We start from the raw sequence: 14,465 nt of genomic DNA on the forward strand, positions 1-14,465 counted from the left end.
TTCCCCTATCTGCTGAGCTAGAGAAGCAGGACCAGGATGCCCAGAGGCAGGGCGGACCCTCCCAGGAAACCTGCTGCCCAGATAGCTCCTCCCCCAGGACCCCTGCCTCAGGGAGACCTGGTGCGGGGCGTCGGAGGGGAGCCCAGCAGCGCCCCCCCATCCTGAGGAATCGGATCAGGGACAGCTTCCTGGAGAAAGGGCTGCTGGGGAAACGTGAGGCCGGAGACAGCATTCGGGTGGGGAGATGCACACAGAGGAGGCACCAGCCCTGCGTGTCAGGCTGAGCGAGAGGCTGGGCCTTCCCCAGGCAGGTGCCTGCCAAGGCCTTCAGTAACCCTGAAATGGGGGCCCCCGGCACAGGGTCAGCTTCTCGGGCTGCTGCCCCGCAGACGGGCGTGGCATGTGCTGGAGAGCCGGGCTCTGATGGCGGGACAGCGCTGAAGCTGGGGGTGGGGTGCACACACCCCGTGGTTTGAGCCAGACCCAGCGTGCACCTGGGAGAGTGCGTGTCCTCGTGTATATGGGGGGGTGTGTGGGGGTGGGTGTGTGAATGCGCGTGTGCACATTTGGCCTGTGCGTGTGCATGCATGCAAGCTCGGATGGCTGGGTGCCTGCGAGCAGACGTCCGCCTGGGTGTGCGTGTGACCGTCATCCCTTCCTGCCCCTCCACCTGGCCCAGGCGTCTCCAGCAGCATGAGCTTTGAGGAGGAGGAGGACGATGAAGACGAGAACAGCTCCAGCTCCTCCCAGCTAAACAGCAACACCCGCCCCAGCTCCGCTACTAGCAAGAAGTCCACCCGGGTGAGTGAGGAGGGTAGCAGCCTGTGCCGGGGGCTGGTCGTCCAGCGGGAGGAGGATGAGTGTGGAGAGACGATGGTGACTGGCTCCTTGGGCACTGGGCCCAACCGCCTGTCTAGAGCTGCTCTGGCCTGGGCTCCTCTGTCCTCCCACCCTCCTTCCTATCTTCTTCAGCCAGGCCAGGGGGGCGTGGGGGGGGGGCCAGAGTCCGGCAGGATGACCTCTGAGAACCTGCCCCCAGGTGTGGCAGAGGGAGGGGGGGCTCTGCCCCATCTCCCACCACCACCACGTCAGGGGCCAGCTCTGGACCCCGGGCCCCCAATTTCAGCTGCTCAGGGCCCCCAGGGCTCAGGCTCCTGCTCTCTCCCCCGTAGGAGGCAGCCTCGGCCCCCAGCCCGACAGCCCCAGAGCCTTCGGTGGAAATCGAGGTGCAGGATCTTGAGGAGTTTGCGCTGAGGCCAGCCCCCCAGGGCATCACCATCAAGTGCCGCATCACGCGGGACAAGAAGGGGATGGACCGAGGGATGTACCCCACCTACTTCCTGCACCTGGACCGAGAGGACGGGAAGAAGGTGGGGCTGGCCCAGGCGTGCGTTCACCTGGGCAGGCTGGGGTCCTGGGGGCTGGGATGTGGCAGCGCCTCAGACCCAGCACTGACCTCTCAGTTCCCCCAGAGACAGAAGCCTGGTCTCAGTGCAGCCTTGTGCTTGCCAGTGTGCGTGCATGTGTGTGCGTGCATGCTGTGTTCAGAGCTGACGAAGAGTCCCCGTGTGAGTGCCCCTGATTGTGCGTGGACCACGGGCTGGACCTGGAAGGTGACCTTGCTCTGCTCCCCCAGGTGTTCCTCCTGGCGGGAAGGAAAAGGAAGAAGAGTAAAACGTCCAATTACCTCATCTCCGTGGACCCAACAGACTTGTCTCGAGGAGGGGACAGCTACGTGGGGAAACTGCGGTACCGGCTCTCCCCCCGGAAGGGGGTGGGGCGGGCTCCCTAGAAGGCGCCTCGTCCCTGGTCTAGGCCAGGAGTCAGGTCCTCTCCCTGGATCTTCTTGTCCCTCAGGTCCAACTGTTGGCTCCGTGCCAGCCTTGAGCCACACTGGGAGATGGGCCTCATACACCCTGCTCTGAGCTGCCCCCAGTGGGGGGTGGGGGGCACAGGCCCACCGAGAGTGAGAGAGCAAACCCCAGGTTGTCACCGATGATGTGGGCCACCCCGGAGGGGTCCCCTTGGCCCGTGGTCAGAGCTGAGGGACAAGGTGAGAGTCGGTCCTTGGTGGACGCGAGAGCAACCTTGGAGCGAGGGGCAGGCTCTGAGCTCGCCCCGGGGCGGAGGGCTTGCTGAGCAGCAGTGCCAGGTTTGGGGACGTGAATCGAGCTTAGAGGTAAGAAAGCTGGGGAGATGGGGCTGGACCAAGACTCACAGGCTGGCCAGGACAGACAGGAGGTCACCTTACCTGGTCTCCATGGCAGGCGGCGTCCCCTCTGCTGTCCTGCCAGGTGCTGTTCTGTGCACTCATGGCTGTACCTCCAGGGCGACATTCTGTGGAACCCAGACCTCCCAGATTCCCCTCACTGCACCTAGATGCTCTTTGATTCAACTGGGAGCAAGCCCAGGCCCTTTGCCCTTAAAGAAGGGAATTCAGTGAGCAGTGCGCCCCCAGGTGGACTCCCAGCTCTGCCCAGACTGCTTTGCAGGCCCCTCCCAGGACACACAGGTAGCCATTTGCTGCCCTGGGGCAGAGGGTGGGTGGCCCAGTGCTGACTGCCTGTCCTGCAGGTCCAACCTCATGGGCACTAAGTTCACCGTGTATGACAATGGGGTCAACCCTCAGAAGGCATCCTCTCCTCTGGAAAGCGGAACTTTTCGTCAGGAGCTGGCAGCTGTGTGTTACGTGAGTCCTGGGTCCCTGGGTCCCTGGTCCGCAAGGTAGACGTGACACCCAGACCTTGCTGCCTGACCTGTGGGCTGTCCCTTCTGTCTTTGTGGGTAGACAGGCTTCAGAGAGGTGGGCTGTCCTCGGTGCAGTGGCCCCTGCCTGGGAGAGCTGTGGGGCCTGGGCCGCCCGGAATGCAGGGGCAGGAGCCCCGGGCTCTTGTCTGTGCACCCCTTCAAGCCGCCCCCTGCCCACGGCAGGGACTCCAAGGACCTTTGCGTAATGGTCTCACTGAATGCTGGGTCTAAGAGCTCCATCCTATTTTATTATCATGTAGATGAGGAATCTGAAGCTCAGAGGTTGGGTCACTAGCCAATGTCACAAAGCTCATAAGTGGCCAAACTGGAATACAAGTACTGGGATTTCACCTCATTTTAAAATGAGGGACTGGTACCCCTATCAGCCTGGGCGTGGGCACTAGCTGCCCGCCCCCCCCCCCCCCCCCCCGCGCCCCTTCATTGGGAATCCGCAGCTGTTGTGCTGTTTTTGTACGATCCTATGGTGCCACCTGCTGGTCAACTTTGGGGAGGCAGTCCGAATCGCTTCAAACCTGAGTCCCAGCTATGTTCCAGGTACTGTTAGAGGCACTGATGATGTCGTAATGAACAAGAGAGGCATAATTTATACTCTTACAGGACTTAAAGTCTTAGTAGGGGAGATAATCTATAAAGGGGAGTATGCATATAAGCAAAAATAAACACATTCCTGATAAATGCTAAGATGAAAAAATGAAACAGGGAAGAGGGACGGCTGTGAAGTGTGCAGGTGTGGCTGAGCTCTGAGGAAGGCTGCAGGGAGCGCCTCCCCGAGGCGGCCCTGGGTGGCAACCAGAAGGAAGTGAGAGCAGCACGTAGGTTTCGGGGAGGGGCGTGCTGTGAGCGCGGGGGCGGGGCGTAAATGGAGGGGAGGAGGCAGCAGGGCCGCGTCCTGTGAGGCCCCCTGCAGGTTGAGGTAAGACCTCCAGCGTTCACTCTGCACTAGGGAGGAAAGCCACGGGACCTACCGGACCGCTGGCTGCTGTGGGAGACCAGGTGACGGGGGAGGGAGAGAGGGGTCAAGGATGGAAACAAGGCGACCTTTGCAGTCTGTTACTGGGACCTCAGTGAGCGACGGTGGTGGTGAGGAGGGATGGGATCCTTGCTGTGATTGAAGGTGGCACGGACAGTGTTAGCTGATGGGTGGGAAGGTGGGATATGAGAGGCAGGCATCCGGCAGAACCCAAGGTGGTTTGCCTGAGGTGCTGTGAAGTGAATCAGAGGACTGAGAGGGGGGCTAGTTCGGGCAGAGACTCAGGAGCTCGATTCTGGACATGCTGAATCGAGGGATGCCCCTTCGACGTTCAAGTGCAGATGGGGAGAACTAGTTCATCATCTTTATTCCCTTCCGGCCTCCCCAGGAGTAAGTAGAGTCCTCAGGTGGCCCCTGTTCTGTTTCCCAGGAGACGAACGTCCTAGGTTTTAAGGGGCCTCGGAAGATGAGTGTGATTGTCCCCGGCATGAACATGGTCCATGAGAGAGTTTGCATCCGGCCCCGCAACGTGAGTTCCTACCCCGCCCACCCCTCCCCCACCGCCCCAGCAGCCTCTGCGTGCGGTGCGTGCTTCTCAGGGCAGACCTCCAGCCAGTGCGTCTATGCCTTAGGAGGCAGCGTGAGCAGAGCCCTGGGGGTCTAGGGAAGTCGAAGGACTGCCAGCCCTGAGCCAGACCCCGTGAGCCCTGGGCTGGGTGTGTGCCGAGGGGCCTGGGCCCGGCTCAGGTGCGTCTGCTCTCCCAGGAGCACGAGACGCTGCTAGCGCGCTGGCAGAATAAGCACACGGAGACCATCATTGAGCTACAAAACAAGACGCCTGTCTGGAATGATGACACTCAGTCCTACGTACTCAACTTCCACGGGCGTGTCACACAGGCCTCCGTAAAGAACTTCCAGATCATCCATGGCAATGACCGTGAGTGTTCCAGCCCTCACCCATTGCTGTCCTCATGCTAGCCGGGGCTCTGAGCTCGGGGTCCAGCTCACCAGTCCCGCCCGCACAGGCCAGTACCTAAGGACACTGGCTACACGGCTTAGACCAGATATCAAGAATCATGGCCTCGCAGAACCTTCTCTAGAGCCCTGACCCCAGGTTCTGGGCACCCCGCAGTCTCAGGCGTGGGGATATCCTGGGGGTGGACTCGCTCGCTCCTTCCCTGTCTCCTAGTGTCTGTGTGCATCTTCCTCCTTTGCCATTTGCCTCCCTCTCTCCTGCATTTCTGCCACTCGGTCTGTGCATTACCTCCTTTGGGGTTCCCTTGGCATCGCTGCTTCTCACTTTCTCTTCTGTCCTGTGACTTGGGTGTCTGTCCGTCCTTCCCCATCCCTACTGTACTCACCCTGTCTCCCTGTCTGTCTGCACCCATGCCTGGTTCCAGCGGACTACATCGTGATGCAGTTCGGCCGCGTGGCAGAGGACGTGTTCACCATGGATTACAACTACCCGCTGTGCGCACTGCAGGCCTTCGCCATCGCCCTGTCCAGCTTCGACAGCAAGCTGGCCTGTGAATAGAGGTCTCCTCATGCCCTTGGGGTTGCCCAGCCCGGGGTGGAGCTGCCTGCCTGAGGAGACAGCCCTGCCTGCCCCCTGTACATAGGCCTCCCGCCAGATGAACCTTTGGCTCTCAGCAGCTCCTTGGCGGGGCCAGCCAAGAACTGGCTCCTCTGCCTGAGGCAGAGGAGTGGGGGTGTGTAAGGGACCAGAGTGAATTCTTTCTGTGCCCCAGGAGCAACACACCCACTCTTGGGTTGGTATGCTGCTGCAGTCACCTTTGCCAAGCCAGGCCGCCTCTTCAGCTGGGAAGGCAGGGAGAGGAGTGGAGAGAGAGGAAGCACAAGGCAGGGCTGCCGTGACCCAGCCGCCCACTCAGCCCCAGAGGCCGACGACCACGGATCCCCCACTGTGAGGGGCACAGTGTGTGTGTGTTGGAGGGCACACTGCCTTCGCACAGCAGAGGGCGTGGTAGCCAAGCCTGGCCCTTATCTGCAGCAAGTCCCGACTTCAGGAGGCCTCAGCCAGGCCTGGGCAAGTTTGCTGGGGTCGGGGGTGAGTGGCAGGACCTTGTCCAGATTGCAGGGGCCTGGCTGTGGGAGTTGGCTGGCAGCCTAGGGTTGTAGCTCATGTGATTTCTCTAGGTTTTCTCTCTGGGAGGAGGCAGCAAGAGGCCAGTAGTCAAGGCCAGATGTCTTAGAGGATGGGGCCTGCAAGACACAGGCTCAGCATGCGGGAGGTGCTTGGGACAGGTGTCCAGGATCAGGCTGTCTGGGGAGCCCTGTCAGCTGCCCCGGCCTCTGCACAGGAAAGGTGTGCGGAGCCCAGTCAGCAGCCCTGGACTGCATACAGGGAGGCAGGGAGGCAGGCAGGTGTGCCTGCGGCTGTGGCTGGTAGGCTGCAGGTGCTCCTGCTTGTGCTACAGCTCCTGCTGCAGCCAACGTAGGTCAGGGCTGCTGTGGCTTCTCTATGTGGTCCTTCTCGGGAAGGAATGGGGTAGGGTGAGGAGAGCGGGGACTGTTTTAGAACCATAGAGATCAGAGGTGGCAGGACCCTGAGAGATGAACTAGTATAGCTTTGTCACCTTATGCAAATCACTCAGAAAATGGTACTTGCTCTGGGTCATCTGGCTGGTTAGTGGCAGAGTTCCGAACTTCAGCTCACTGGATTTCTTTGTTCCCACCCTCCCCCAAGAAGCCGCTCTCTGTGGCTTTTGGGGCTTTCTGGGGCCCAGTCCAGGTGCCCTCACCCCTTGGCCTGATTCCAGAGCAGCGATGTCAGAGTTGACGTGTGGAATTGAAACCATTTCCGTAGGAGGCTGGGCAGTTCCCCGCTGAAGGCTGCCTGGCTCTTTGCACTGATCAGGACTGACCCCTGTGTGGTCCCCCAGAGCGCAGGCCTAGCCAGGCTGCCTCCGGTTTCCGTGTGCGGGTGTGCGGGGCCTGTGTGCGTGCTCCAAGGTTTCCCTCCCCTGCTGTCCTTCTCCCTGACTGGGGAACTCTCATCTCTTGAGTTCTCGTCCGTTACCCTGGTGGAGGCTGCTTGCGCAGATGGAGACCAGAAACCCGTGGCAAGCACTTAGTTGTTTCTCACTTCAGAGTAGATGTGCTTGGAGAGGCTGTGTAGAAAGTGATGAAAACATCACAAAGTCATACTCAAACCCGCAGGTGAGGCTCTGTAATGAGGTGAAGGAGTGGTTTTGACGGAAGTGGAAGTAGTAGGCTCTCACTCCCTTGCTGTCTAGGGTTTCCTGTGCTGGGTGCTGAGATCGAGGCATGCACCTCACCGCGCTGGCCTGCCCACACCTCTGGCGACCTCGCTTTTGCTGACGCGGTCTAGTTTCTAGGCAGCTCTTTCCTTGGGACCATTTTGAGGGCTCTAGAACTTTCCGTACGGGGCTGGTCCACTTCCCAGGAAATGCTGTGGGCCCACCCTCGTCTCCAAAGTCCCAGTTAGGTTCTTCCCTTTCCGACCTGCTGACATTTGGAGTTACAGAAACCAGATGATCTCTGATGTCCAGCCAGAGTGTCCCTCTGGGCCTGTGACTTTAAGGTGTGCCTCCCAGGGAGACGGGGGTCCTGGAGGCAGAGTGGGAACGTCAGAAGCACAATGACAAGCTCCCGTCTCCTGCTTTCTCCTCTGGTCCACACGAGGGGCTGGCTGGGTATTTTGGAAGGGAAGGGTCAGGGATGTGGGCCGAGCTTTCTAGCCCAGCTGTGGAGGGCAGCCCAACAACAAGACCCTCTGCTGGGCACAGAGAAGCGAGAGCGACTGAGGCTGAGGCTGGGTCTCAAGCAGGCGAGTCTATTCTGACAACCCCGTTTCTGGTGAGGCTGGTTTTCCTTGACCACTGGCCTCACAGCTATGGGCCCAAAGACTCAAAGCTGCCAGGGACCTTGGCGCCCATGTGGGCTCAGCTCCTCCCATAGGAAGAGGTCTTCGTTGGTCAGAGAATGATAATGTTGTGAGCTGTCCCTAAGGGTGTTGGGCAGGTGGGACCTCAGGCAGCTCTTCCGTGACTGCTCCTGGCTCTGCAACTCCTTCTGGGGCCACACCCAAAATCTCGACACCCTCTGCCCTAAACAGTTCTTGTGCAGAGTGGTGAAGTCCACTTCCCCGATCTTTTTCATTCCTTCTGGCTCCAAGGTGCTCTGTGTGTCTGCATCTCTCTGTGTCTGTGTGTATTTGGGAGGAAGGGCAACCTGCAGTCAACTGAAGTTCGTTATGACGATCACGTTTCTGAGAACGAAGAGGAAAGGCGTGAGGTGTACCTGTGGGTTTCGTTCACTCAGTGCTCTCTGGTGAGAGAGTGGCCTCTCTCCCAGGGCTCTTATCCGAAGGACGCCGTCTGAGGAAGTTGTTGATCACTTCCCATTCTGTGTCGCCTGAGGAATCCGTGTGTTGTGTGCATGCCTTTGGACAAATGTGAACACACTCTGGTGAATGTGCCTTAAAAATCACGACACTCGTTCGGAAGGAGCGTGCAAGGTCCAGGCCCGTGTGAGGACAGGTGTCGGAAGCCAGGGAGTGTGGTGATGGCAGGCTAGAAGGGAACCTCTGGAGCCTGCTCCTCTAGTGACAAAGAGGGCAAGAGAACTGCAGAAGCAGAAGGTTTTCTATAAATAGTGGGGCATTTGCCTTCAATTTGGAGGTGGCTCTGAATTTAACAAGCGACAGCGCTGATTTTACTAAGAGGTCCCTGCTCCCCTAATGGTGGGGTCCACGGGAAGGGAGCTGCAGGGTGCTACATCCCCGGCTCTGTAACGCAAGCACAATCCCACCTCCCGGGAGAGTCCCGGCTTCCCTTCTCCAGAATGCCTCACCCTGGTCAAGACACCGTGGTGACCTTAGGCTGCCAGGTGGCCCTCTGCACACCTCTGCAGGTGCCCAGCACGAAGGGGACTGGACTCCCCTGCCCCAGGCCCTGGCTGGCTGACAGACAGCAGCCCTGGGAACAGGCCAAAGGACGGTGTGCTTTGACTTGACCCCAGCCCTCCCACCAGTCTCAGGATATGGGGGGAGGGGCCGAGCGGAAGGGTCGGGGCGGGTTTGGTTGTTCTCACAGAAAGTAGTCCTGTACTCAGTGGCCACGTGATTCTGAGCACACCACGTAACTTCTCTAGGTCTGTTTTCTCATCTACTGAGCGAGGGGTGGACCGTCAGCGCCTGCGGGAGGGCCGGGGCGGATGAACACAGCCCGTGCTTTCATCACTACCTTTTCTAGTTCGTCACTGTGCCTTTTTCTTTCCCTTCTGTTCCACTGCCCCGCCCCGCTTCTCTCACCAAGGTCCAGGCAGAGCTGGGGTTAGGCCGAGACCCAGATCCAGAGTTCCCTAGGGAGTGACTAGGGGCGGCTCGGAAAGGGAAGCCCGACTCCGCTGCCTTCCTGCTTCTGGTAACGAGGGGCCTCGGCTGGGAGGGGCGTTGGCCAGTTGTCGCAGTGCTTAGGATGTGTGTCTGTCTGTTTGCACAAGCCTGTCTTTCCCTATTTCCGAGTGGTCAGACATTTTATTTTTGTTCAAAGTCCTCTGGAGTTTTAGATGAACTTGCAAAATTGTGCTTTTATTGACTTTTTGAATAAACTCTTTGGTATTCGGGATCAATGTATTTATTTATTGGTATGTGCAATGACAAAGTCGGTATTTTCCCATGCTGACATTATGTACCATTGTATAACTTAAGTGTTTGTCTAAAGTACAGACCATATATCAACAAATTAAACTTGAACTGTTTCAACACTACTGTATACTTTCTTTTTCCTATAAAAGGAGAAAAAACATGTTTTATACCATTCATTCGTCTGTCCTGAGAGCCTCAGGGGTGAGGACGGTGGTAACAAGGGCGTCACAGCTTGTCTGGAAGCAATGACAGGTGGTCAGAGCTGTCCTCCCTGTGCTCTTCACATTTAAGGATGCTCAGAACCACACACAGAGGCTGGGGAGGGCTGGCATGGGTTAGCTGTACCAGCTGGAAAGGGGCTGTTGGTTCCTGAGTATCCCCCTGTGGCCCTGGCCGTTAGGAGCAAAAATTGGCCATCGAGCTAAAAAAAAAAAAAAAAAAGGTGGAAAGGCCCAGGTTAGAAGAAGACCCAGCCACTTGATTCCTGTGGCCCCACTCAGGGCCTGAGCCACTTCAGCGGAACGTGGACATGCTTGGGAATCTTCTTTCCAGCCAGTGGCAGGTCCAAAACCAAGTGTGAGGGAGGCTGCTGCTGCGGCGAGAAGCAGAGGTGAAAGAGCACGGTCTGACCCCCAAGGGAGGTGGTCAACACTCGGCCGCCCGCAGTCTGGAGGGCATCAGAGCAGCCGCCCAGGACCTGACGACAGCCACGGGTGCCGTCCGAGCACCCAGGGTGTGCGGCCCCTGGGGACAGGCGCTCTGCAGACGGTCCCTCCTCTCGTCCTAGCAACCTTGCAGGTGGGGGGTATTCTGAATTCACAGATGAGGAAACCAGTGCTCAGAGAAAAAATAAACTAACGAAAAGGAACTTGTCCTATTTGTATATAAATGGGAAAGAAAAGTTTAGGTGCATTTAGAAAGATTTGTATAAAAGGGTGAAGAAAACAGCATGGCTACTTCCTGTTTTTCCTCAATGCCGATGAAGTAGTAGATGTTTCTTTAGGTTAAGGGTCTGGGTTAAGGGGAAATTTTAAGAATGCAGTAATAAGGAGGCCTGGTTAATCACCTTCAGTTTGGAGTTCTTCTGTAGGCAAGAGCATTTCCTGCGGGAACTATAGCCTCTCTCCTTGGCTCTGCCTGTGCAGGAGACAGCACATGCAGGGGATAAGGTGAGAGAGGGTTTGTTATTCGTGGTCCCCAGTTAAGGAGAAATCTTTTAGACACCATAGACAGGGAGACCCTACATCTAGGACAGTCCTGGTGTATACCTTTTATCCTCGCATATTTACCATCAAAGCTCCCTTTCCCCAAGTTTTCCAGTTTGGACCATAAGCTGTTTGACACCCAAGCTACAGGAGGTGTGGGCCATCTTTTCCAGAGGCCAAATGTGCTTCTGCTTGTCGACACAGCTCCCTGGGCCTCACTTCCTGAGCCCACCCACCCATCACGAGTCCTGTTGCTAATGGAGTGCTTTCCTTGTGCCTCCTGTTACAACCAGGAGAGAGCATCTCCTGGCTGGGTCACCTGCCTGATTTACCAAGCACAGTCCCAGGTGCTGTAGTTGTGTCCCAGGCTGACTGTCTGCCCCCCGAGGTGTGCCTGCCCTGCCACAGTGGCCCAAGGCCGAGGCAGACCTAGTGCCAGGGGAGCGGCCGAGTTCACAGCCCACACCAGTTCTGAGAAACGAGCCAAGAGGCATCAGGCTGATAACAGAAGCCAGCGCCATGATTTTGGTCATCCTGGGCTGTATACTCACATGCAGCTGTCACTCCTGGAGGAAAAAACAACTCCAGAAAATGCAAACAACAACAAAAAAAGACTGTCTAATCAGAAGTGATTGACAAGTACATAAAATTTCCGAGACAGAAATACATACACTCCTGCTGTATGCGCCCACCAAGGCCTAGGGCAGCAGGAGCCGTCATGAGCTCCTGTACTTCTGCAGGAACTACGTCCACACGCCAGCTTCCCCCAGAGACTAACTCGCAAAATAAGGACTTGGTTATGTAACACCTTACACAGCAGCCTCTTCAAAGTACCTGAACAACCACTGACTGCCACACCCCACTGCTTTCTCAACACTACTCTTTCTGCCAGAATGTCCTCTCCTCCTTGCCCACCTGGAGAAGTCCTCAGTTCTCAGCACACCTCAAAATCTACATCCTCTGCAAGGTACTTTGGCAAAAAGTCTCTTTTTCTGTAGATGTGGGTCCCTATCTCAGTTATATAGCACAGAACCTTAGCTGCCACTTACCAAGTGGTTACCACGCACCAGACAGGACTGGTGCTGTTTTACAGGCACTGATGACGTCATTTAATGCTCACAGCCCACCCCACCCCTGCCCGGAGACCCCCTTCTGTAGAGAAGAGAAAGCCAAGACTCCAGGGGCTGACAAGAGCCTGCAGTCAGAACAGGCGAGGACGGAGTCATGATGGACACTTCTCTGCCTGCAGAATTCATGATCTTGAGCCCTTTTGTAGTTTATAGTTCACTTAAAAAAATAAATTGGATAAGGCTCCCATATTAAACTGAGTTTTTAAAAGGTAGGAAATGAGCCCTCTGTTCCCACTGCCTAGTTCTGAGTGGTGTCTGCCAAGTGAATAAATGAGTGGATTAGCTAGAAGGAAACACGTGTCTCTAATGAGGGCATCACATCCTAAGGCGGGAAAGACACTCGGAACAGGGCCCAGGACTCCCCTCACAAATCAACCCCTCACTGTGTCCGAAGGGAAATGACATGGAAAAAGACTTATCCCAAGAGTAAAGAGCACCTACATTATTTTTTACCTTTAGCATTCCATTACATCTAGACTGTTCTCAGCACATTTTAAACTCCATTTGTACAAGTGAATCGAATGTTCCACACAAAGGCAGATGCAATAAACTTCCTAAAGACTCAATCTTCAGCGACTTCTCTGTGGTTCACTGACAAACAAGAACTGTCTAGCAGTAACCGACACTACCTTAGTATGATCCCGTACCTCTGACAGCAGTCGGTATGCTTGTATGTGTAATTTAAAGTATTTTCCTGGCCTCTTGGGCCAGAAACAATGGAACTCTACAAGTCGCACCTGCCTTTCTACAATTCCTTAAATTTCAAGCCTTCCACCTTTCATGACTGGGAATGCCCTCAGGGATGCGTCCTCTTTAAAACCTCAGGTCTCCCATGTAAACTGGACTTGCTCATCCTTACTAGACAGAGTACGTGGGTGCTGTCTTACCTTAAGAAGACAGATGGCAGCTTAGAAATTAGGCTTGTAGTTTGGCCGAAATCCTCCCAGTGCTAACCCACTTCCTACTGTCACCAGCTCTCAGAAGACCCAGATACCTGAATACAGACAGTCCAACGGTCTCTTCCCCTGGGCACTGCGCCATGCTGGTTCTCTCAACAGACACTCTGCAACTTCCCTGTTGGGCTGGCACTTTGTCTACAAGCTCAGACCTGGTTGTTTCTGTTTCAAGTCTTGTGATTGTGGAAATGAATTTCCCAGAGGGCACAACATTCAAAATCAGCTTCAAGGCAAGGACCGTCCACAGCTGTCACCAGCCCCCTGAGGCTCACAGCAGGACCACTACCCTCGGGCAGGCTTCCCTGCAGCCTCAGACCCTGTCTCTGCAGGGCGAGGACTAAAGTCTCTACCTAAAGCTTCCTCTGGCCACTGAAGACAAGAGGTACAGATGTGCTTCTGGGTTTGGCAGTTCTGTTGTGCAGAACAGGGACAAAGGAAGCTAGAGATCCAGGCAGCATGAGAGCAAAACAGCCCCCCAGCAGACCCCTGGGCTCATTTTCAGGACAGTGCATGTCTTTCAGCCCTTCCTGTGAGGAAGGGCCTTTAGCTCAGAAAGTGGAGTCCCACCCTGCTCTGGCTCCATCATCCCCCAAAACAAAATGTTCTTCTCTTGAATCCAGGGGACCACTAACCTGCTCAAGGCCCAGAGAATAAGGCATCCTGGACTCTGAGATCTTTGCTCTGCAACCTTAAGTCCTTGCCATGTGTAAACTGATGTTCATTCACAGGGGAACCATCTGTTACTCCTAGTGCGAAGTACTGGACCTCTGCCTTTGAATGGTCCCATCTGTAATTATGACAGATCAGCCATAATTACCCAGTGGATCAATTCTCTGATGGAGGAAAGGCAGGAAGATAAAAGAGCAAGGTCATCTTGTGTTCCTACTACTCTATGATGTTTACAAGGTGACAGGTAAGGGAGCACCAAGGGGGGATACGCGATATCCGTGGCTGTCACCTGACTGGCTATGACATTTGAACACTAGGGAGGAAGCACAGGGCCGAGGATGAAGTCTGAGAGAGGGAGACAGGTCACCCTGGGGCTGGAGTAATGGATGCTCCCTCAAACTGGCTGTTTTCACTCTAAGCCCTCGGGGTTCCGCTTCCTCAAGGTGCCCCCTGTACTTGCTTGGTGGGCACAGATGCCCAACCCCTCCGCCCCGAAGTCCCGGGGCCACGCATCTGCGGCGGATTCCTCCTGCTCACTGTAGCCATCTGCAGTGAATCCAGCGTTCTCTGCCAAGACAGCGGGGTCCTCTTCTTCATGAAAAGAGCAGGAACACGTTTCTGGCTTTGGGTCACATGAGGTGACATAATTATCTTCCCAGGCTCTGGGGTTGGTGGGCGTTTCCCAGACCAAGTGGTCGGATTCTTCCGGCACTCCCATCCTTTCCGCTATTTCTTCAGCAGAGGGCTCCTCTGGGTCAGGGTAGTCCACCAGGATTGTTTTTTGCCTACGCTTGACGCAATCTGAAAGGTCATAAATTGGGTAAGTCTCTTCAGGGTAACCTAGAGAGAAAAGTAGCGCAAAGTCTTACAAGGATTGTCTCTTCCAAGCAAAGTGTCAGGCTCAAAGAGGCCTCTCAGGCAGCAGCCACCCCATCCCAACCAATCCATTCAAGACATCTCTCAGGAAGAACAACCTCTCTCAGGTGACTAACAACTCTAAAGTTTCACTTGAGTAAATTCTTAGTGGTCTGGCTGACCCAGTGCTCTTTGAAACACAAACCCATTCAGATGAAAATCCCTCCTTGAGTTCAGGGTGCTAGGGGAAGACTGTACCTCTCACACCTCCAGCTTCTG

General features: G+C 55.9%; 2 protein-coding genes across 12 annotated transcripts in view; one reads left to right on the forward strand and one right to left on the reverse strand.

The window, feature by feature from the left end:
• Positions 1-9,493, forward strand: part of TUB (TUB bipartite transcription factor) — an 81,037-nt gene extending 71,544 nt beyond the window's left edge. For all 11 annotated transcript variants that reach the window (XM_028517005.2, XM_036028971.1, XM_036028964.1 and 8 more), the window contains 7 exons: positions 680-801; positions 1,173-1,370; positions 1,637-1,749; positions 2,575-2,689; positions 4,170-4,268; positions 4,505-4,676; positions 5,140-9,493. In XM_028517005.2, the coding sequence (XP_028372806.1) occupies positions 680-801; positions 1,173-1,370; positions 1,637-1,749; positions 2,575-2,689; positions 4,170-4,268; positions 4,505-4,676; positions 5,140-5,273 (953 nt within the window). In that variant the 3' untranslated portion in view covers positions 5,274-9,493. The remainder of the gene's footprint in view (positions 1-679; positions 802-1,172; positions 1,371-1,636; positions 1,750-2,574; positions 2,690-4,169; positions 4,269-4,504; positions 4,677-5,139) is intronic.
• Positions 9,345-14,465, reverse strand: part of RIC3 (RIC3 acetylcholine receptor chaperone) — a 58,007-nt gene continuing 52,886 nt past the window's right edge. The window contains 1 exon segment of the mRNA XM_028517006.2: positions 9,345-14,171. Coding sequence (XP_028372807.1) covers positions 13,741-14,171 — 431 coding nt within the window. The 3' untranslated portion in view covers positions 9,345-13,740.

The sequence above is a fragment of the Phyllostomus discolor genome, chromosome 6, assembly GCF_004126475.2.
Source record: "Phyllostomus discolor isolate MPI-MPIP mPhyDis1 chromosome 6, mPhyDis1.pri.v3, whole genome shotgun sequence".
NCBI classification, from domain to species: Eukaryota; Metazoa; Chordata; class Mammalia; order Chiroptera; family Phyllostomidae; genus Phyllostomus; species Phyllostomus discolor.